At 35.2% G+C, this 26,258-nt stretch overlaps 1 protein-coding gene across 1 annotated transcript in view; it reads left to right on the top strand.

Moving 5' to 3' along the window:
- Positions 1-9,421: 9,421 nt before the first annotated feature.
- The window catches only part of LOC132553994 (prolow-density lipoprotein receptor-related protein 1-like), a 29,936-nt gene continuing 13,099 nt past the window's right edge, over positions 9,422-26,258 (top strand). Inside the window, exons 1-6 of the mRNA XM_060218289.1 lie at positions 9,422-9,491; positions 12,875-13,549; positions 17,686-17,883; positions 20,430-20,634; positions 22,554-22,742; positions 25,726-25,897. Coding sequence (XP_060074272.1) covers positions 12,982-13,549; positions 17,686-17,883; positions 20,430-20,634; positions 22,554-22,742; positions 25,726-25,897 — 1,332 coding nt within the window. The 5' untranslated portion in view covers positions 9,422-9,491; positions 12,875-12,981. The remainder of the gene's footprint in view (positions 9,492-12,874; positions 13,550-17,685; positions 17,884-20,429; positions 20,635-22,553; positions 22,743-25,725; positions 25,898-26,258) is intronic.

Raw genomic sequence — 26,258 nt, 5'->3', positions numbered from 1 at the left:
CGCCTGTATTACTCATCATTTTTAGACAAACATATATACTCTTACATATATATATATATATATAAAGTGTTATGTTTGTTACACAGAATATACTCGCATACAGGTATTTTTTGTTGCACATGGCACACCACTCGCCATTCTTTGAGGTGTGAAACTGTATGATAGCAAGATAATAAATGCAGAGCCTAGTTATTTTGAAAACAGACTTTTATAATAAACTATGGATTTAAATACGTCTGTGATTGGTATTTAGTCAGAATTCTGTTTGATTTTCAATCCTTAATACTAGCCAGCCATTTTTTTTTTATCAAATCGCACAAAATGGACGATTCTATCGCTCTGCTTTGCGCTAGATGCTGTAAAGTGGGTGGATGATGTGCTCACTATGTATGCATGGTTTGCGCACGAAGTTTGTTTTTAATTTCTGGTGCTTTGTGCGTTACCACAACTGTATATTAATTCAGCAAGCCTGCAGCTAAGCTACATTTAGTAAGTTAATGAATTTCAGAAAGCATACGACTGATTGTAACGTTAAGTAAGCCTACGACTAAGTGACTATCAGTAAGTTTTGACTGCAAGAAAAATATATACATGAATGTATCAGGATGCCAAATGGGCTCCTTCCCATTACTAGGTCTGGACTTGAAACTGATTTCGTTATAGTTGTCTCCTAAAGGTTTGTACTGAGAATAAGATGAGACTAATATGTATCGTGTTTACAGAACTGTTAGTGTTTCAGCTCGGTATATTAGTTCCGAAAATGTAACTGTGATTAACATATTTAATTGATTTGTGTGTATTGCACATTTGTTTAATATTGTGCCATAAAAATATTCAGTCTCCCAAATCATTTGGTCAATTAACAGCCAATCTAATGTTGGTTGGATGCTTTATTTACTGATGCAACAGGTGTTGTGATAGATGATGCAAAATCCCAATAGATTGGCTCTGTTATAAACTGTTTATTGTTGTTCAAATTGACTTAACTAAATAATAAATTGTTACTTGATGATGTTACAGAATATATTTTTGATTGTCAGATATTTTGGAAATTTCTGACCTATTGTTTGTAACTGTCCATGTAACCACTACATTTGTACTGTCCATTTGATATCTGGCAATTACTGAGTCAATATTACATTGAATTCTACATGACACAGTTCATGTATTCTAGAGCCAGGGAAACATGGACAGTTCGTGTGGATGTTAATCTGCAAAATATTGGCTCTACTCGGTGAACATGACATGGCGAGGATTGGTGTGTGACCTATCCAGGCAGGTGTTCCATACGGAATAAAGGCGTGTTAAATTCTGTTGAATCTTGATTCGGAAACAGAGAATAAAGATCAAAGCCTTGTCATTACATCTGATCTAAATTATATTATGTATGTACTTTTGTTTTATTATCTTTGAGCTTGTCCATTTTTAAACATATCTTTTTTAAATAATTATTGCTAATTAACTGTTTCTTGATAGTACGTTTTTTGTTGTTTTTGCTAAACCATTAACTTTGTTATGGCAGCTTTAGCCTAGTACTAGTCCGATTAATCTCTATATGTGTTTATCATAGTCCCAGTAGGTTATATTTGGAAATTTGGAAATGTTTTTCATTGACTCAACTGTTTTCCTTCCTTTTTAAAAAGAATTTTTTAAAAACAATTCCTGCAATGAACTATTATCAGAACATCTGCCATGTCTGCAATGGAATCCTACTGATGACTATTGTCATGGTGAAAGCATGTCTTCTTAACGGTTATTTAGCAAGTGATGATTAGAACTCTTAATATTTCAAATGTCAGTTACAAAATGGAAGAAAAACGAATAGATGGAAACGTTATCTCGACAGAGAGTTACAGATTGATGGAAAAATTATCTCGACAGGGAGTCACAGATTGATGAAAACATTATCTCGACAGAGAGTTACAGATTGATGGAAACGTTATCTCGACACAGAGTTACAGATTGATGGAAACATTATCTCGACAGAGAGTTACAGATTGATGAAAACATTATCTCGACAGAGAGTTACAGATTGATGGAAACATTATCTCGACAGAGAGTTACAGATTGATGAAAACATTATCTCGACAGAGAGATACAGATTGATGGAAACATTATCTCGACAGGGAGTTACAGATTGATGGAAACGTTATGTCGACAGTAGTTACAGATTGATGGGAACATTATCTCGACTGGGAGTTACAGATTGATGGAAACATTATCTCGACAGGGAGTTACAGATTGATGGAAACGTTATCTCGACAGTAGTTACAGATTGATGAAAACATTATCTCGACAGAGAGTTACAGATTGATGGAAACATTATCTCGACAGGGAGTTACAGATTGATGGAAACGTTATGTCGAGTTACAGATTGAGGGAACATTATCAGGGAGTTACAGATTGATGGAAACATTATCTCGACAGTAGTTACAGATTGATGGAAACATTATCTCGACACCGTTACAGATTGATGGAAAAGTTATCTCGACAGAGAGTTACAGATTGATGGAAACATTATCTCGACAGAGAGTTACAGATTGATGGAAACATTATCTCGACAGGGAGTTACAGATTGATGGAAACGTTATCTCGACAGTAGTTACAGATTGATGGGAACATTATCTCGACTGGGAGTTACAGATTGATGGAAACATTATCTCGACAGGGTGTTACAAATTGATGGAAACGTTATCTCGACAGATTGTTAAAGATTGATGGAAATATTATCTCGACGGAGAGTTACAGATTGATGGGAACGTTATCTCGACAGAGAGTTAAAGATTGATGGAAACATATCTCGACAGAGAGTAACAGATTGATGGAAACATATCTCGACAGGGAGTTACAGATTGATGAAAACGTTATCTCGACAGTAGTTACAGATTGATGGAAACATTATCTCGACAGGGAGTTACAGATTGATGGAAACGTTATGTCGACAGTAGTTACAGATTGATGGGAACATTATCTCGACAGAGAGTTGCAGATTGATGGGAACGTTATCTCGACAGAGAGTTACAGATTGATGGGAACGTTATCTCGACAGAGAGTTACAGATTGATGGAAACATTATCTCGACAGTAGTTACAGATTGATGGAAACATTATCTCGACAGAGAGTTACAGATTGATGGGAACATTATCTCGACAGAGAGTTACAGATTGATGGGAACGTTATCTCGACAGAGAGTTACAGATTGATGGGAACGTTATCTCGACAGAGAGTAACTGATTGTCTCGAGGACAAATTACGATATACTCAACATTTTGACAGAGTTCGAAATTCGATGAATGGACTATGTAAAATAAATTATCGTGAAATGATTACTGAATCCATCAGCAATTAAATTAGGTCATGCAGATGTAACCAGATTTAGTAGCTGTGACTTGGTTGGTGTCGATTTCGTCCTGTACACCTAACAGCAAATATATCTATTGAGGAAGATCAATATAAGATTTTACATAAGACTGACTGAATGTATAACAATATATTTCTGTTATTCATAACCAATTTGAGAACAGAGCCATGATTTATTATATAAATTCACACTCTGTTGTGTAAAATAGATAAAGCTTCTACAATTGAGTTTCCAAACATTGATCTGTAAAAATAATTTTCTTCCTTTTCAAAAATAAGCTTCCATGTCTAAGTTACATGTAGCGAACCAATTGATTTTAATAACTCCACTGACATTTATGAAGATTAAGAAAGTCCTAATTTGCTTTTATACTAAACGAGTGTGTCTGTGATTATGTTCCTTTATATGATCTAATTCATTACTAGTTTATTCCCTATAACATCAGTCGTTAATTTCCTACCTCATAATTAGTTTATTTATTACGTCACTACGTCATCAGAAGATTATTTCCTACGTCACCAGAAGTTTATTTCCAACGTCCTCAATAGGTTTTTCCTACGTCATCAACAGGCGTTTTTTTCTACGTCATCAACAGGTTTTTTTTTCTACGTCATCAACAGGTTTTTTTTTCTACGTCATCAATAGGTTTTTTCCTATTCCTTTGTCGTAAATAGTTCAGTTTTATGTCATCAATTGTTTATTGCCTACGTCATCTGAAATATATTTCCTACGTCATTAGTAGTTTATATCCTACGTCATCATTTATTTATTTTCTACGTCATCAATTGTTTATTTTCTACGTCATCATACATTGTATTGTCAATAAACTATACTAGTGAAAAGGCGGAAATGTAAATTTAAACATGAATTAATGAATTTTTTCTTCCATTTTTCCCTACTTAAGATCTCGGACTTACTCCGGGCATTTCATCTAACATGTTGTCTTTTGAACTTTGCTATTATAATCGTATTTGAGTGAATGTTTGACTGAACAATACTGCTTTATTAAAACACACCTGTCCTTGTATAAGAAACATGTTTGCTTATGTACACCATTCATTTGTTATCTAATCAAACAGATTTTGGTATATTAAAATATGTTTGGTTTATATATCTTTACGGCACAGATATGTTACACAAAGTGGACAAATATGTTATTATTGTGTCTTCTCGTTTTGTTTAGTATATATCCTGGAATAAAAAAATGTTTTGTAAATAATGCAAAATACGTTTTGGGCATACTATTACATGTTTGATGTGTGGAATAAAATATTAAATAATTATATAGCGAACATAGCGGTGTGATATATATATACATATATATATATATATATATAAACTACATAATTATCGTATGCCATGTTTAATTATAATATGTTACTACTGATATTACGTTTATGATATAACAGTATTATGTACAAAGCTGTTAGTGTTGTACATACGAAAGAGAAATCCGATTCCAGGCGTTTAATTGTGATAGTAGATCAGATGGTAGGAAGTCGGGGGAAATACACAGCCGAATTATATAACAAACCAGAATTACATTAAACGTCTTGATGTCCTACACAACCAAATTTTAAGTACCTATTTCTAATTGTCTGAATTTAGTTATTTTGATAAATTGAACACTATGAATGCCAGCAGCCTGCGTCTGAATTGTTACTATTTTCCTTCTAAAGGACACAAAAAGAAATATATTAATCTATCAACCACATCAGAAGTACAAATATAAATATCATAAACTGATTCTCCACCTATCAATCACATCAGAAGTACATACAAACTTCCATCATCGATTCTCCGTCTTTGAAACACAACAGAAATACATACAAAATATCATAAACTGAATCTCCGCCTTTCAACCTCGTCAGGAGTACATACAAAATTCTATCATTGATTCTCCGTCTTTGAAACACAACAGAAGTACATATACCATTCTACACCTATAAATTGAGGGAAAAGTTAAAAAAAATGATGGAAAATTTAATAATTCTTTGTTTAGTAAGATTATTAGAATAGACCAGATTTTCTAGAATTTTGATATCGGTCGGCGTTCTTCAAAGTCTGGTTTACGTCTGAATACTAAAGTGCATCAGCACCCTAAAGTTTTTTTTTTATTGTGTTCAAATATTTCCAATTGAATTTAACGTCGAAAACTCTGTACTGTTGCCTCTCAACACACAATTAATTGGATGAGTTTTCATTTCGAAACTATCTTAAAATGTGTTGGAGACAATCATGTAAATTTTGAAAAATATTGATATGGTATTCGTGAAAACCATCACGTGATCTTGTAGATAGGATTCTCTATAGTGATTAAGGGGATGGCATTCTACATGATATGAACATTGGATGTTATTTGTGGTGATTACGATAGATTGTTAATCTGTCTACCTACTCTCTATCCAATTTAATCTGGAATCGGTTTTTATGTATATAATTACACGACACACGAAAAAGTCTTAAATAGATATATGTAGTTAGAGGATACTACACCGTTATTGACAAACACTATTATTTATTTAATTGATTATTATTATTATTATTAATTAAACTTAATAAAACTGTATAGTACATCATGACTAATTTTAACGTCTGTTTTCTTGGCATTAAACGTTACACTATCTGTGGTTGTTGTTTTGTTTATTACGAATATCAACACAGGACAAGATTCCTGGACGGCGAATCTGTTGCACGTGACGTAAACCCACGTGATCATGTATGCATAGCAGTTACTGCAATCACAAATTCGATTATGGCGTCGTGTGCAGAGAATTTCCCGAATCATATGTTTATATCGACAAGAAGAGGATAAATGGAAATAAGATATGAGTGACTTGTAAATATATATCGAGTATTAAATTATAAATGTGTCACAGATCAGTGAATTCCTCTCGTGTGTTTAGGTGCGCTGTCTGTGTTATATCTATCATAAATATTAAGATTTATACTGGTTTATCTGTGGCCGTATCAAAGAGACGACTCTTAGCATGGGTTCTACATCTAATGACAAGAGGGGGTGAAACTGTATGATAAAAACACACAGAAAAGTAATCTGGCTACCTTTGATATTGAATTATAATTGATATAAACGACAAACCAGTTATAGCGTTAAAATATCAGAAGATAAGATTGCAGCCACCTGTCCTGGATATCGTTATCAAATTAAAAAAGAACATCAGCGTTTTAAAATATACAAAATGATGAGTATCCAGAAATGAATTACAATATTTCGGTAAGGGTGTTACATTATATAACCTGTCTGTGTATCGGTAAGGGTGTTACATTATATAACATGTCTGTGTATCGGTAAGGGTGTTACATTATATAACATGTCTGTGTATCGGTAAGGGTGTTACATTATATAACATATCTGTGTATCGGTTAGGGTATTACATTATATAACATGTCTGTGTATCGGTAAGGGTGTTACATTATATAACATGTCTGTGTATCGGTAAGGGTGTTACATTATATAACATGTCTGTGTATCGGTTAGGGTATTACATTATATAACATGTCTGTGTATCGGTTAGGGTATTACATTATATAACATGTCTGTGTATCGGTAAGGGTATTACATTATATAACATGTCTGTGTATCGGTAAGGGAATTACATTATATAACATGTCTGTGTATCGGTACGGGTATTACATTATATAACATGTCTGTATCGGTACGGGTATTACATTATATAACATGTCTGTGTATCGGTACGGGTATTACATTATATAACATGTCTGTGTATCGGTACGGGTATTACATTATATAACATGTCTGTGTATCGGTACGGGTATTACATTATATAACATGTCTGTGTATCGGTTAGGGTATTACATGTCTGTGTATCGGTAAGGGTATTACATTATATAACATGTCTGTGTATTGGTAAGGTTATTACATTATATAACAAGTCTGTGTATCGGTAAGGGTATTACATTATATAACATGTCTGTGTATCGGTAAGGGTGTTACATTATATAACATGTCTGTGTATCGGTACGGGTATTACATTATATAACATGTCTGTGTATCGGTACGGGTATTACATTATATAACATGTCTGTGTATCGGTAAGGGTGTTACATTATATAACATGTCTGTGTATCGGTTAGGGTATTACATTATATAACATGTCTGTGTATCGGTTAGGGTATTACATTATATAACATGTCTGTGTATCGGTAAGGGTATTACATTATATAACATGTCTGTGTATCGGTAAGGGAATTACATTATATAACATGTCTGTGTATCGGTACGGGTATTACATTATATAACATGTCTGTATCGGTACGGGTATTACATTATATAACATGTCTGTGTATCGGTACGGGTATTACATTATGTAACCTGTCTGTGTATAGGTAAGGGTATTACATTATATAACATGTCTGTGTATCGGTACGGGTATTACATTATATAACATGTCTGTGTATCGGTACGGGTATTACATTATATAACATGTCTGTGTATCGGTAAGGGTATTACATTATGTAACCTGTCTGTGTATCGGTAAGGGTATTACATTATGTAACCTGTCTGTGTATCGGTAAGGGTATTACATTATGTAACCTGTCTGTGTATCGGTAAGGGTATTACATTACATAACATGTCTGAGTATCGGTAAGGGTATTACAATGTATAACTTACTATACTAGTACTGATTTCTCACGTGACACAAACTTATTACACCTACTCTCTCTACTAGTACTGATTTCTCACGTGACACAAACTTATTATACATAATCTCTCTACTAGTACCGATTTCTCACGTGACACACACTTATTATACATAATCTCTCTACTAGTACCGATTTCTCACGTGACACACACTTATTATACATAATCTCTCTACTAGTACCGATTTCTCACGTGACACAAACTTATTATACATAATCTCTCTACTAGTACCGATTTCTCACGTGACACAAACTTATTACACCTAATCTCTCTACTAGTACTGATTTCTCACGTGACACAAACTTATTATACATAATCTCTCTACTAGTACCGATTTCTCACGTGACACACACTTATTATACATAATCTCTCTACTAGTACCGATTTCTCACGTGACACACACTTATTATACATAATCTCTCTACTAGTACCGATTTCTCACGTGACACAAACTTATTATACATAATCTCTCTACTAGTACCGATTTCTCACGTGACACAAACTTATTACACCTAATCTCTCTACTAGTACTGATTTCTCACGTGACACACACTTATACATAATCTCTCTACTAGTACCGATTTCTCACGTGATACAAACTTATTACACCTAATCTCTCTACTAGTACTGATTTCTCACGTGACACAAACTTATTACACGTAATCTCTCTACTAGTACTGATTTCTCATGTGACACAAACTTATTACACGTAATCTCTCTACTAGTACTGATTTCTCACGTGACACAAACATTTCCTCTCTACTAGTACCGATTTCTCACGTGACACAAACTTATTACACCTAATCCCTCTACTAGTACTGATTTCTCACGTGATATCAAATTATTACACATAATCTCTCTACTAGTACTGATTTCTCACGTGATATCAAATTATTACCCATTATCTCTCTACCGGTACTTATCTATTACGTAACATTACTAATAACATATTTATTCTATACTAATTCCGTTTGTTTGTTATAGGTTAATATACCGATTCCATGCATTTAACGTAATTGTCATAAGATTTATATATACTATGTAGTTTATGGAAACATTGCTGGGAACGTAATTACGATGAAATATGTAAATGATTCGTAATCACCGAAGATTGGGAGTCATCAGCGCTGTTAGGGAAGTGTTTACACACAAATTGGGGATTTATCTACATCAGTAAAATAAGAACTAGCAAATAACAATAATTTAGTATTTCAAAAGTTCACGAAAAAATGATAAGCAATATAAACCTGTTTTTGTAAAATCTGATAATATTCAGTGGAATTCAGTCGATGTATATTTAATTTATCACTGCGATCTGCTCATACACATTCCTCACACAGGCCTGTGTAGAGCCAGTGTTACAACAATACAGCCGCTGTATCGGTTAAGACGGAGGATTCAGGGACAGGAGGGGAATGGTATACATCCACAACAGGCTTTCTAACAGTGAGTACAGTTGGTTTTACCTGATAAAATTGATCATCAACATAAAATGTTTCCCATTTTAATCCTGATGTTTACACAAGAAAGTATACTTGATAGTATAAAAGTAACTGAAAAGCAAAAAAAAAACTAAAAGTTCATTTAGATTTACCAAATCCCAGTCGGGATCGAGGACTATGTTAATTTCTGAACTTAACCCAGGATTGTCGTGTGGTCAGGAAAAACACATGACAAATGGTAATATTACATCAGCATGTTGATTTCGTTGTGTTACAGATCCAACATGTATATTTCTATAAACGCGTTAAACACGTACATGTCTGTATGTAACATATCCTTTATATATTGATACAGAGACCTGACACACCTGTCTGTATGTAACATGTCCTATATATATTGATACAGAGACCTGACACACCTGTCTGTTTGTAACGTGTCCTATATATATTGATACAGAGATCTGACACACCTGTCTGTATGTAACGTGTCCTATATATATTGATACAGAGACCTGACACACCTGTCTGTATGTAACATGTCCTATATATATTGATACAGAGACCTGACACACCTGTCTGTATGTAACGTGTCCTATATATATTGATACAGAGATCTGACACACCTGTCTGTATGTAACATATCCTTTATATATTGATACAGAGACCTGACACACCTGTCTGTATGTAACGTGTCCTATATATATTGATACAGAGACCTGACACACCTGTCTGTATGTAACATGTCCTATATATATTGATACAGAGACCTGACACACCTGTCTGTATGTAACAGATATATAATGACACACCTGTCTGTATGTACACACCTATATATATTGATACAGAGACATATATATAATGATACAGAGACATGACACACCTGTCTGTATGATACAGAGACCTGACACACCTGTCTGTATGTAATATGTCCTATATATATTGATACAGAGACCTGACACACCTGTCTGTATGTAACATGTCCTATATATATTGATACAGAGACCTGACACACCTGTCTGTATGATACAGAGACCTGACACACCTGTCTGTATGTAACATGTCCTATATATTGATACAGAGACCTGACACACCTGTCTGTATGTAACATGTCCTATATATAATGATACAGAGACATGACACACCTGTCTGTATGATACAGAGACCTGACACACCTGTCTGTATGATACAGAGACCTGACACACCTGTCTGTATGATACAGAGACCTGACACACCTGTCTGTATGATACAGAGACCTGACACACCTGTCTGTATGATACAGAGACCTGACACACCTGTCTGTATGATACAGAGACCTGACAAACCTATCTGTATGTAACATGTCCTATATATATTGATACAGAGACCTGACACACCTGTCTGTATGATACAGAGACCTGACAAACGTATCTGTAGGTAACATGTCCTATATATATTGATACAGAGACCTGACACACCTGTCTGTATGTAATATGTCCTATATATATTGATAGAGACATGATACATCTGTCTGTATGATACAGAGACCGGACACACTTGTCTGTATGATACAGAGGCCTGACACACCTGTCTGTATGATACAGAGACCTGACACACCTGTCTGTATGTAACATGTCATATATATTGATACAGAGACCAGACACACCTGTCTGTATGATACAGAGACCTGACACACCTGTCTGTATGATACAGAGACCTGACAAACCTATCTGTATGTAACATGTCCTATATATATTGATACAGAAACCTGACACACCTGTCTGTATGATACAGAGACCTGACAAACCTATCTGTAGGTAACATGTCCTATATATATTGATACAGAGACCTGACACACCTGTCTGTATGTAACATGTCCTATATATTGATACAGAGACCTGACACACCTGTCTGTATGATACAGAGACCTGACACACCTGTCTGTATGTAACATATCCTATATTAATTGATACAGAGATCTGACACACCTGTCTGTATGTAACATGTCCTATATATATTGATACAGAGACCTGACACACCTGTCTGTATGTAACATGTCCTTTGTATATTTATATCAATAACCAGCCTTTGGTCAATCGTATGCTATTGTCGGTGTAAAAGATACATATTTGTTGTTGATATTGATGAGGTTATGTTGTAGCTATGTAGAAAATAATTTATCTTGTAAATATGGAGATTGAATATCACCTATATATGCCTTCTCATGCATACTGAAACGATAAAAATGTCAGAAATAATTCCCAGTTTTACATACTTATATTTTCTATGAATATCATATCCGATTATAGATATGTTGTCTTTGCTGAATAACGGCGGACACCCAACAAATTTTCCATTACTTCGAGCGTCCAAGAACTAAAATTCCAGACAAGAAATGGTAATCGCTTAAAGTTTCGATTTACAAAGTTTCAGCCGCAGTGACGGCGAGGCGATAAATCCGGTAGGTTGTTCGGGCGCATTCGACCGGAACTCTAAACTTATCTTCCGAGTTATTTGTAATCATCATAAGGTTTTTACTGGGTAATGAGTGTACCAGATTTCTTAGACCTCAGATTATTTAGTTTATAGATATACCACTAGGACGGCCCGTAGATATATTATATATCATGGCAATATATATTATATACCTCATTTACTTTCCACCAAACATTATCAGACATATTAAAGCATGTATACATATAACAGTGTCCTGTAGAATCGCCCCGCACTGATAATGTCACATATTTCGTGTCCTGTAGAATCGCCCCACACTGATAATGTCACATATTTCGTGTCATGTAGAATCGCCCCACACTGATAATGTCACATATTTCGTGTCCTGTAGAATCGCCCCACACTGATAATGTCACATATTTCGTGTCATGTAGAATCGCCCCACACTGATAATGTCACATATTTCGTGTCCTGTAGAATCGCCCCACACTGATAATGTCACATATTTCGTGTCCTGTAGAATCGCCCCACACTGATAATGTCACATATTTCGTGTTCTGTAGAATCGCCCCACACTGATAATGTCACATAATTCTTGCCAAGTTGAATCGCCCCACACTGATAATGCGACATATTTCGAGTCCTGAAGAACTATCCCACAATGAGCAGTGCACATATGTAGATATACGCCTGATTTTAAAAATAAAGCAACTTTTTAACGAATTTCGGAAGATTGTTAGAATTTTGACTGAGATATGAACAGACACCGGAAAGAACCAAGTGATACATAGACTATGATATGAATAAAACGACAAACGTGGTTTGTAGTGTTCTTTGCTGAGTTCGCCAGATATTCAGTTATATCTGATAAAAAATAACGTATGTTCCTTACTATATATTACAAACAGTGTTACCTTGTCTTTCCCTGTCTCCATACTTTTTCACTTCCTGTTTCAGGTTCCCGGGGATATCACGTCAGGTTATAACGGCGCTAACAGTTAATGGACGCACACATACAAACCTAACAGAGATTTATAAGGTTACCTCTCGTTCATCTCCAAACCATGGCGAGAGTTAAGGCTGTTTTAAGACACATATATATCATCACGTCCACGTTGGTCACTTTAAAGGTGTGTCAAGATGTTTACCATGAATGCGAACCTTTACGAGCCTCTGTGTGTGAATTTATGCCTTATAATTACACAATATTACCTAACATTTTAAACGACAACAGTCAGGATGATGCTATTATGGCTATCAGCCAGTACAGTCCTCTGTTGAAAATAGACTGTAGTACCAGCCTGCTACCATTTCTTTGTGTCCTCTATCTCCCAGTATGTACAGTAATGCAGGTTCCCTTGCCTCCGTGTAGAAAATTGTGTGACGAAGTTCAAGCTGGATGCGAGTCTATTATGAATGAATTTGGATATAGATGGCCAGAGAGATTTAATTGTACGAATTTTCCTACAAGTGGATTATGTGTTGGTGAAACTCACCTCAGACGTGAAATGTCCTCAGAAGGCAGCACTTCCGCCTGGTCTTTATCCTATCCTCAGTTCACGACACCTAAACAGATGATGTCACGTCCAGTTGACATCACCCTTAAACCTGGCAGCAACGAAGAAACAACAGGTAACAGATTTTGTTTTGTGTCTGTTTTGATTTTCTTTACATCATAATATAGAACTAGGTATAAGATACATAAACATTGCTGATGTAAACATGATGATTATTTTTATCTTCTGTTTACAGAAATATAACGAAGTTACCTGTAATAGGTTAACGACTATCTACATTCTGTCTATTATATACAGACTATCCTGATCTGTGTTAACTATTTTATACAGACTATCTTGATCTGTGTTAACTATTATATACAGACTATCCTGATCTGTGTTAACTATTATATACAGACTATCCTGATCTGTGTTAACTATTATATACAGACTATCCTGATCTGTGTTAACTATTGTATACAGACTATCCTGATCTGTGTTAACTATTATATACAGACTATCCTGATCTGTGTTAACTATTATATACAGACTATCCTGATCTGTGTGAACTATTATATACAGATTATCCTGATCTGTGTTAACTATTATATACAGATTATCCTGATCTGTGTTAACTATTATATACAGACTATCCTGATCTGTGTTAACTATTATATACAGACTATCCTGATCTGTGTTAACTATTATATACAGACTATCCTGATCTGTGTTAACTATTATATACAGACTATCCTGATCTGTGTTAACTATTATATACAGACTATCCTGATCTGTGTTAACTATTATAAACAGACTATCCTGATCTGTGTTAACTATTATATACAGACTATCCTGATCTGTGTTAACTATTATATACAGACTATCCTGATCTGTGTTAACTATTATATACAGATTATCCTGATCTGTGTTAACTATTATATACAGACTATCTTGATCTGTGTTAACTATTATATACAGACTATCTTGATCTGTGTGAACTATTATATACAGACTATCCTGATCTGTGTTAACTATTGTATACAGACTATCCTGATCTGTGTGAACTATTATATACAGACTATCCTGATCTGTGTTAACTATTATATACAGACTATCCTGATCTGTGTTAACTATTATAAACAGACTACCCTGATCTGTGTTAACTATTATGTACAGACTATCCTGATCTGTGTTAACTATTATATACAGACTATCCTGATCTGTGTTAACTATTATAAACAGACTACCCTGATCTGTGTTAACTAACTATTATATACAGACTATCCTGATCTGTGTTAACTATTATATACAGACTATCCTGATCTGTGTTAACTATTATATACAGACTATCCTGATCTGTGTTAACTATTATATACAGATTATCCTGATCTGTGTTAACTATTATATACAGACTATCCTGATCTGTGTTAACTATTATATACAGACTATCCTGATCTGTGTTAACTATTATATACAGACTATCCTGATCTGTGTTAACTAACTATTATATACAGACTATCCTGATCTGTGTTAACTATTATATACAGACTATCCTGATCTGTGTTAACTATTATATACAGGCTATCCTGATCTGTGTTAACTATTATAAACAGATTATCCTGATCTGTGTTAACTAACTATTATATACAGACTATCCTGATCTGTGTTAACTATTATAAACAGACTATCCTGATCTGTGTTAACTATTGTATACAGACTATCCTGATCTGTGTGAACTATTATATACAGACTATCCTGGTCTGTGTTAACTATTATATACACACTATCCTGATCTGTGTTAACTAACTATTATATACAGACTATCCTGGTCTGTGTTAACTATTATATACAGACTATCCTGATCTGTGTTAACTATTATATACAGACTATCCTGATCTGTGTTAACTAACTATTATATACAGACTATCCTGATCTGTGTTAACTATTATATACAGACTATCCTGATCTGTGTTAACTATTATATACAGACTATCCTGATCTGTGTTAACTATTATATACAGACTATCCTGATCTGTGTTAACTATTATATACAGACTATCCTGATCTGTGTTAACTATTATATACAGACTATCCTGATATGTGTTAACTATTATATACAGACTATCCTGATCTGTGTTAACTAACTATTATATACAGACTATCCTGATCTGTGTTAACTATTATATACAGACTATCCTGATCTGTGTTAACTATTATGTACAGACTACCCTGATCTGTGTTAACTAACTATTATATACAGACTATCCTGATCTGTATTAACTATTATGTACAGACTATCCTGATCTGTGTTAACTATTATATACAGACTATCCTGATCTGTGTTAACTATTATATACAGACTATCCTGATCTGTGTTAACTATCATATACAGACTATCCTGATCTGTGTTAACTATTATATACAGACTATCCTGATCTGTGTTAACTATTATATACAGACTATCCTGATCTGTGTTAACTATTATATACAGACTATCCTGATCTGTGTTAACTATTATATACAGACTATCCTGATCTGTGTTAACTAACTATTATATACAGACTATCCTGATCTGTGTTAACTATTATATACAGACTATCCTGATCTGTGTTAACTATTATATACAGACTATCCTGATCTGTGTTAACTATTATATACAGACTATCCTGGTCTGTGTTAACTAACTATTATATACAGACTATCCTGATCTGTGTTAACTATTATATACAGACTATCCTGATCTGTGTTAACTATTATATACAGACTATCCTGATCTGTGTTAACTATTATATACAGACTATCCTGGTCTGTGTTAACTATTATATACAGACTATCCTGGTCTGTGTTAACTATTATGTACAGACTATCCTGATCTGTGTTAACTAACTATTATATACAGACTATCCTGATCTGTGTTAACTAACTATTATATACAGACTATCCTGGTCTGTGTTAACTATTATGTACAGACTATCCTGATCTGTGTTAACTAACTATTATATACAGACTATCCTGATCTGTGTTAACTATTATATACAGACTATCCTGATCTGTGTTAACTATTATATACAGACTATCCTGATCTGTGTTAACTATTATATACAGACTATCCTGATCTGTGTTAACTATTATATACAGACTATCCTGATCTGTGTTAACTATTATATACAGACTATCCTGGTCTGTGTTAACTATTTTATACAGACTATCCTGATCTGTGTTAACTATTATAAACAGACTATCCTGATCTGTGTTAACTATTATATACAGACTATCCTGATCTGTGTTAACTATTATATACAGACTATCCTGATCTGTGTTGACTATTATATACAGACTATCCTGATCTGTGTTAACTATTATATACAGACTATCCTGATCTGTGTTAACTATTATATACAGACTATCCTGATCTGTGTTAACTATTATATACAGACTATCCTGATCTGTGTTAACTATTATATACAGACTATCCTGATCTGTGTTAACTATTATATACAGACTATCCTGATCTGTGTTAACTATTTTATACAGACTATCTTGATCTGTGTTAACTATTATATACAGACTATCCTGATCTGTGTTAACTATTTTATACAGACTATCTTGATCTGTGTTAACTATTATATACAGACTATCCTGATCTGTGTTAACTATTATATACAGATTATCCTGATCTGTGTTAACTATTATATACAGACTATCCTGATCTGTATTAACTATTATATACAGACTATCCTGATCTGTGTTAACTATTATATACAGACTATCCTGATCTGTGTTAACTATTATATACAGACTATCCTGGTCTTTGTTAACTATTATATACAGACTATCCTGATCTGTGTTAACTATTATATACAGACTATCCTGATCTGTGTTAACTATTATGTACAGACTATCCTGATCTGTGTTAACTATTATGTACAGACTATCCTGATCTGTGTTAACTATTGTATACAGACTATCCTGATCTGTGTTAACTATTATATACAGATTATCCTGATCTGTGTTAACTATTATATACAGACTATCCTGGTCTGTGTTAACTATTATATACAGACTATCCTGATCTGTGTTAACTATTATATACAGACTATCCTGATCTGTGTTAACTATTATATACAGACTATCCTGATCTGTGTTAACTATTATATACAGACTATCCTGATCTGTGTTAACTATTATATACAGACTACCCTGATCTGTGTTAACTATTAAATACAGGCTATCCTTATGATGTAGTCTATTTAGTTTTATTGTTTTTTCCAGACACTGAGGTTCCTGTGTTTATCCTATTGTCCTCCCTTCATAAATTACTTTTATATGACGTGTCGACCGGGGACCTCATCACTCTTTATTCAGGCCTTGACCAAGGAGCTGCAATCGACTTCCATTACAGTAAGAAGTGGATCTATTGGGCAAGTCACGGAGACAGCAGAATGTACAGGGGCTCGCTCTCATTAGACGGTACATCAGTTCATCAATATTATAACATAAAAACGTAAAGACAGCTATAAAACAGTGTTAGAAAGAAAAATGTTATAATGTTAAAATTATACTCGATACGGGAAATCTTTCACAAAGCGAATATGTTCGGCCTTCAGAAACGTTAAGAAACTTTTGCTTGGGGAAAGTGCCCACCCTTTTAGAAACATTCGCTTTGGGAAAGTGCCCACCCTTTTAGAAACATTCGCTTTGGGAAAGTGCCCACCCTTTTAGAAACATTCGCTTTGGGAAAGTCCCCACCCTTTCGGAAACTTTCACTTGGGGAAAGTGTCCACCTTTTCAGAAACTTTCGCTTTGGGAAAGTGCCCACCCTTTCGGAAACTTTCACTTGGGGAAAGTGCTCACCTCAGAAACTTTCACTTGGGGAAAGTGCCCACCCTTTCGGAAACTTTCGCTTGGGGAAAGTGCCCACCCTTTCGGAAACTTTCACTTGGGGAAAGTGCTCACCTCAGAAACTTTCACTTGGGGAAAGTGCCCACCTTTTCAGAAACTTTCACTTTGGGAAAGTGCTCACCCTTTCGGAAACTTTCACTTGGGGAAAGTGCTCAACTTTTCAGAAACTTTCGCTAGCGGAATGTGCCCACCCTTTGTGTCAGGACAAATTTCCTATTTCCGTAGAATAAACAGAATGATTCTGTAAAGCAAAACATCCCTTCTTTAGATGGAAATTCCTAATACAGTTTTGAGCGCCTAATTCTGCAGCTATAATGCAAGACACGAATTCTGTAGAACAAAACATGTATTCTGTAGAACAAGACACGTATTCTGTAGAACAAGGCACGTATTCTGTAGAACAAGACACGTATTCTGTAGAACAAGGCACGTATTCTGCAGAGCAAGACATGTATTCTGAAGAAAAAGGCACGTTTTCCGTGGAACAAGACATGTTTTCTGTAGAAGAAAACATTATTCTGTAGAACAAACCATGTATTCTGTAGAACAATACACGTATTCCGTAGAACAAAACATGTATTCTGTAGAACAAGGCACGTATTCCGTAGAACAAGACACGTATTCCGTAGAACAAAACACATATTCTGTAGAACAAGACAAGTATTCTGCAGAGCAAGACATGTATTCCGTAGAACAAGGCACGTATTCTGCAGAACAAGACATGTATTCTGTAGAACAAGACATGTATTCTGCAGAGCAAGACATGTATTCTGTAGAACAAGATATGTATTCTGCAGAGCAAGACATGTCTTTCATATTTTCATTATTCACCCTTTCTCATCCACGGGTACATAATATATAAACCACGTGGTTTAGCCAGTGAAGATTCCGTTCTGGTGTAAAATGTATAACATTTGTTGTTCATGGACAGCGACATGTTGGAATGTACCATGTGTCATCAGTTTTAATGCATTTGAATAGGGACACGGTTCAAAATATACACTTGAACTTAGTGTTAATACCAACAAATCTATGAACGTTATAGACAATGACTGATATTTTGGGGCTAGTAGATGTTGACTTCCCTAAGTCGTCTCCCAGTTTCAACATTAAGCGCTTGGCAAAAGCTTTAGGTATTATGCATTACTGAAGAGTGCTCGAGGGACGAACCTGCTGTAACATCACTGTCGAGTTATAGTAGGACTAAACAGCTGTATGATATAGCATCACTGGCGAGTCCTAGAAGGATGAAGCAGTTGTATGATATAGCATCACTGACGAGTCCTAAAAGGACGAATCTGCGGTATGATGAAGCATCACTGACAAGTCCTAAAAGGACGAAATAGTTGTATGATGTAGCATAATTGCCGAGTCTTAGAAGGACGAAACAGATGTATGATGTAACATCACTGACGAGTCCTAGAAGGACGAAACAGCTGTATGATGTAGCATCATGACGAGTCCTAGGAGGACGCAATAGTTGTATGATGTAGCATCATGACGAGTCCTAGGAGGACGAAACAGATGTATTATGTAGCGTCACTGACGAGTCCTAAAAGGACAAAACAGCTGTATGATACAGCATCAGTGACGAGTCCTAGAAGTATGAATTTACTGTATGATGGAACATCACTGCCGAATTCTAGAAGGTCGAAACTGTTGCATTATGCAGTTTTATCTATAGTTGTCTATGTTGTATCAAATCAAACGTGCGCACTTAAGTATATTTTTCGCGCAATCTTTATTACAGGTGGTAGAGTGTGGTAGACACTACTAGTGGACTTTTAGTCTCCGAGGTTTAACTCGTTCGAGTGTTGTCAGAAATTATCAGATATATGAAAATTACGTAAATGGTTGAATTATGGGGCTAGTCCACCTCTCCATCATGATTTTGACATTTTTTCGGTCAGTTTTGAATTTCCTCACCCGCCACCTAGGTTTCAACATTTACATTTAGGCTCTTAATATCAATGGCGACTCCTAAAGGGACGCAAACATCTCTACGATGTATCTTATTGCATTATTTGCCTCCATTTTATCTAATGCTATATTGAAATGTGCTATTTACTTGTGTGTCCTCTGTGCAAGCAACATGTGTAATTGATCCTTTTCAGTTCTAACTGACGTCCATTTGGTAGTTGACGCTGTGTCGGCCACTATTGACAGCATTGCTGTGGACTGGATCACAGAACTCTTGTTTTGGATGGAGACGTATCCTTCACAAATTAGAGTGGCCACCCTTGACGGAAAGAATCCCACCACCTTATTGGATGAAAACCTTGATAACCCAAAGTCTCTTGTCATCGACCCCATTGAAGGGTAAAATGTCTAGTGATATTGTGTTTGTAGTCTATAAATATCGCTCTCTCTCTCTCTCTCTCTCTCTCTCTCTCTCTCTCTCTCTCTCTCTCTCTCTCTCTCTCTCTCTCTCTCTCTCTCTCTCTATATATATATTATAAATCTCTCTCTCTCTCTCTCTCTCTCTCTATATATATATATATATATACAATTAGTGTACAGTATATTGTGACGTTTAGAAAGTATCTCATGTACAATTAGTGTACAGTATATTGTGACGTTTAAAGAGTACGTCATGTACAGTAAGTGTACAGTATATTGTGACGTTTAGAGAGTACTTCATATACAATAAGTGTACAGTATATTGTGACGTTTAGAGTGCACGTCATGTACAATAAGTGTACATTATATTGTGACGTTTAGAGAGTACCTCATGTACAATAAATGCACAGCATATTATGACGTTTAGAGAGTACGTCATGTACAATAAGTGTACAGTATATTGTGACGTTTAGAGAGTACCTCATGTACAATAATTGGACAGTATATTATGACGTTTAGAGAGTACGTCATGTACAATAAGTGTACAGTATATTGTGACGTTTAGAGTGTACGTCATGTACAATAAGTGTACAGTATATTGTGACGTTTAGAGAGTACCTCATGTACAATAAATGCACAGCATATTATGACGTTTAGAGAGTACGTCATGTACAATAAGTGTACAGTATATTGTGACGTTTAGAGTGTACGTCATGTACAATAAGTGTACAGTATATTGTGACGTTTAGAAAGTACGTCATGTACAATAGGTGTACACTATATTATGACGTTTAGAGAGTACGTCATTTACAATAAGTGTACAGTATATTGTGACGTTTAGAGAGTACGTCATGTACAATAAGTGTACAGTATATTGTGACGTTTAGAGAGTACCTCATGTACAATAAATGCACAGCATATTATGACGTTTAGAGAGTACGTCATGTACAATAAGTGTACATTATATTGTGACGTTTAGAGAGTACCTCATGTACAATAAATGCACAGCATATTATGACGTTTAGAGAGTACCTCATGTACAATAAGTGTACAGTATATTGTGTTTAGACGTCATGTACAATTAGTGTACAGTATATTGTGACGTTTAGAAAGTACGTCGTGTGCAATTAGTGTACAGTATATTGTGACGTTTAGAGAGTACTTCATGTACAATTAGTGTACAGTATATTGTGACGTTTAGAGAGTACGTCATGTACAATAAGTGTACAGTATATTGTGACGTTTAGAGAGTACGTCATGTACAATAAGTGTACAGTATATTGTGACGTTTAGAAAGTACGTCATGTACAATTAGTGTACAGTATATTGTGACGTTTAGAAAGTACGTCATGTACAATTAGTGTACAGTATATTGTGATGTTTAGAGAGTACTTCATGTACAATAAGTGTACAGTATATTGTGACGTTTAGAAAGTACGTCATGTACAATTAGTGTACAGTATATTGTGACGTTTAGAAAGTACGTCATGTACAATTAGTGTACAGTATATTGTGATGTTTAGAGAGTACTTCATGTACAATAAGTGTACAGTATATTGTGACGTTTAGAGAGTACATCATGTACAATTAGTGTAGTGTACAATATATTGTGACGTTTACGGTGAAAATTAGTTTACAGGTAATTGTGTCGTTCAGGGTGTGTAAATTATTCAACTTCCACAGATACCTTGGTTGTATATACTACTCATTCACCTTCCACAGATACCTTGGTTGTATATACTACTCATTCATACTACCTATTCACCTTCCACAGATACCTTGGTTGTATATACTACTCATTCACCTTCCATAGATACCTTGCTTGTAAATACTACCTATTCATCTTCCACAGATACAATTAACCCTTATTGTATATATCAACTGTTCACTTTTCACAGGTACCTCTTTTGGATAGACTGGGTGGGCACGTTATACTCACCTTCCGCCAGTGTAGAGCGGTACAGTCTAAACAAGAGTCAACATGACGTCATCTTCAATATCACCCAGGAGATCTTACCAAATATGGGCCGTTCTATCGGACTCTGCACCGATCATCCAAACAAACGTCTCTACTGGGTAGATGCCAAGTAAGTTTAATCCCGTGTAAACTTTTATTAATCAAAACATCGATTTTCTCGATCTTCTTTCTTTCTATTTTCCGTTGTCCTCAGAAAAATATTATTTTTAATTCATAACCTGTCTCAGTCATGACTCGTTAATATTTTACGAGGATAAATTCCTGAAGTTAAATGATTTTGTTACTAAAATAGGTTCCTTGTTTAGTGGCGTGTAATAAACAGTCTATGTTATAAGCTGCATTACATTAGTTCCAACACCTTAAGGTTTTAGCATTAATTAATATCACGGCCAGTATTTTAACAAGGTTCTTGTGTTAGGCAATATCACTCCTCCAATAAGCAGGTTTCAAATGCGGTGATGTGTCCGCGTCTTGAAAAACATTTTATAAGCGAGGCTTATATTTTGGAAATGAAGAGCACAGCATGAGTCAAGATAGCAAAACATTAGCCACAAAGTGACACATATTTGTTATTGTTAATATTTCTATGTATTTTTAATGCTGAAAATTGTCTAAATATGAAGCATAGATAGAAAATGTTTTCGGTCTTCGTCCTAATTAACCCACGTGAAGTTGATATTATCGTCAGGATACCGGTTTCAAGAATGAAGTGATTTATTCCATTTTACCGTTAAACAAATGTACAGTATAACTGAATGTGCTATGAACACGTCACTGAAGATAAACGACTAATTTTGTTTTCAATACTGTCTTTTTATCTGTTAAATAACACCTTGGTGTGCCAAATAACCATTTTAGATGCCAAATACATTTAACAGATTTGTATGTTAATCTCTGCCAATGACTCCCTTTAACAAAGTTTCTGTCCAATAACTTGTAAATCCCTCGGGTTGCCAGCTGTGTATGTCACATTAACGTCTACTATCTTTAACACCTACAATTGTTCGCTACATCACCAGCTCGTCTGTACCTGGTATTGGTGTGTACGTTTGCCTGCTGTGGCCTGGATAACCTGACATTAACAGGCTGCTCTGGTAACACAGCTTAATGTTCCGTAAACACTGCAGTGGTTCCATCAAATCTTCTTAAGATTTTCACGTCGAAGGCTTGTAGCACTGTCTAAATTCTCAGACACTTTACAACAACAAATGAAATATAAGTAAACATACCTACAGATTGATTCTCCCAGACGACGCCCGTGAAGTGATATCACCTCATCACCCTCACCCCAAGACTACACCTGAAAAGTGTTATCACTGACCCAGTGGACCTTAGTCTCTCCCCAGACTACGCCTGAAAAGTGATATCACCTCATCACCCTCACCCCAAGACTACACCTGAAAAGTGTTATCACTGACCCAGTGGACCTTAGTCTCTCCCCAGACTACGCCTGAAAAGTGTTATCACCTCATCTCCCCCACCCCCTAGACTACCCCCGGGAAGTGTTATCACCTCATCTCCCCCACCCCCAAGTCTACGCCCGGGAAGTGATATCACCTCATCTCCCCTATCCACAAGACTACGTCTGGAAAATGTTATCACCTCATCTTCCCCACCCCTAAGACTACGCCTGGAAAGTTTTATCGCTGACCCAATGGATTTTGACATATATTTTACAAGTATAAGCTCAATCATGCCTCGTTGTAGAACCTGATAATTTGCGATTATTGGCTCAATCATGCCTCGTTTAAGAACTTGATACCTTGCGATTATTGGCTCAATCATGCCTCGTTGTAGAACCTGATAGTTTGCGATTATTGACTCAATCATGCCTCGTTTTAGAACTTGATACTTTGCGATTATTGGCTCAATCATGCCTCGTTGTAGAAACTGATAGTTTGCGATTATTGGCTCAATCATGCCTCGTTTTAGAACTTGATACTTTGCGATTATTGGCTAAATCATGCCTCGTTGTAGAACCTGATATTTTACGAGTACGGACCTCATCACGTCTCGTAGAAACTTAACATTTCAAACGTACGAGCTCCTCTAAGTGTGTCGCGCACCTGTACATTAAACATCATGCTGGGTTCCCCATTTATGCTGGTATGTACAGATTGGGAGTAACGCTAATCTTCCTTGATGTGCAAAAACATCTTTCGACTTTATTCACTTATCCAGACGGCAACAACAATATAGATGGTCATGTTTGTTGCGTGACGTTGGAGCTGTATACTAGAATATGCCAATTGAGATAAATTGATATAACTTACTACATGATTAGTTTGTGCTACAAACTACACGATAGACTTATATTACAAAGATTATATAACCAACCACGTTACTGGTTTACATTAATAAGTAAGAGATCAGTTTATATTAATTACTACACGTTGACATTACTTACAACACGTGTTGCTAAATACAGGACTGGCGTGTATCATTTACTACAAAGTTAGTTTATATTAATAAACACGACTGGCTTATTTCACTTACTACAAAGTTAGTTTATGTTACTAAACACGACTGGCTTATTTCACTTACAACAAAGTTAGTTTATGTTACTAAACACGACTGGCTTATATCACTTACTACAAAGTTAGTTTATGTTACTAAACACGACTGGCTTATTTCACTTACTACAAAGTTAGTTTATGTTACTAAACACGACTGGCTTATATCACTTACTACAAAGTTAGTTTATGTTACTAAACACGATTGGCTTATTTCACTTACTACAAAGTAAGTTTATGTTACTAAACACGATTGGCTTATATCACTTACTACAAAGTAAGTTTATGTTACTAAACACGATTGGCTTATATCACTTACTACAAAGTTAGTTTATGTTACTAAACACGACTGGCTTATTTCACTTACAACAAATTTAGTTTATGTTACTAAATACACAACTTGCTTATATCACTTACTACAAAGTAAGTTTATGTTACTGAACACGACTGGCTTTAATCACTTACTACAAGGTTAGTTTATGTTACTAAACACACGATTCGCTTATATTACTAACTGCACGATTGGTTCATAAGAAAAACTACACGATTGAATTAATTCCTATTGTCACAATTTTACAGATCTGAGTCAGTGCAGACAATCACTTATGATGGGACTTCATTCCGTGTCATTGTGAAGAGTACATTCCGAAACGGATTGCATAACCACAACTTCCTGTCCGAACCCCGTAGTGTTGCAATTTTCGGAAAGAATGCATTCTGGTCTGATCGTGCCACCCAGTCTGTTGTGAAGGTACGATTTACATAACACGACACCAGGGGAAATAGAGAATATTAGAAACTGCAGCTCTGTACGAACAATTTTATATAAATACAATGACACACTATAGGGCACAAATTATGTATAGGTTGATAAAGCAAGGTATTGTCACAAAATGTGACTTTGGATTGACAACTATTCCACCAGAAAATTGTACTAGTATTCTGCATCTGTTTAAGTTTAATCCACCAAATCGTTTATTTGAGTACGAAGATCTAACAAAACATTGAATTGGATAAATTACACATCACATGGAAAAAATCTACCAAGTGCACAACACATTATACAAAAGTGTACCAGAAGTGTTCTTTAGAAAACAACACTGTAAGGGAGA

This window comes from Ylistrum balloti, unplaced genomic scaffold (assembly GCF_031769215.1).
Source record: "Ylistrum balloti isolate Yb309-2 unplaced genomic scaffold, AGI_CSIRO_Ybal_v1 Utg370370, whole genome shotgun sequence".
Lineage (NCBI taxonomy): Eukaryota > Metazoa > Mollusca > Bivalvia > Pectinida > Pectinidae > Ylistrum > Ylistrum balloti.
The sequence above is the reverse complement of the archived record's forward strand: the minus strand, read 5'-3'. Positions and strand labels throughout refer to the sequence as shown.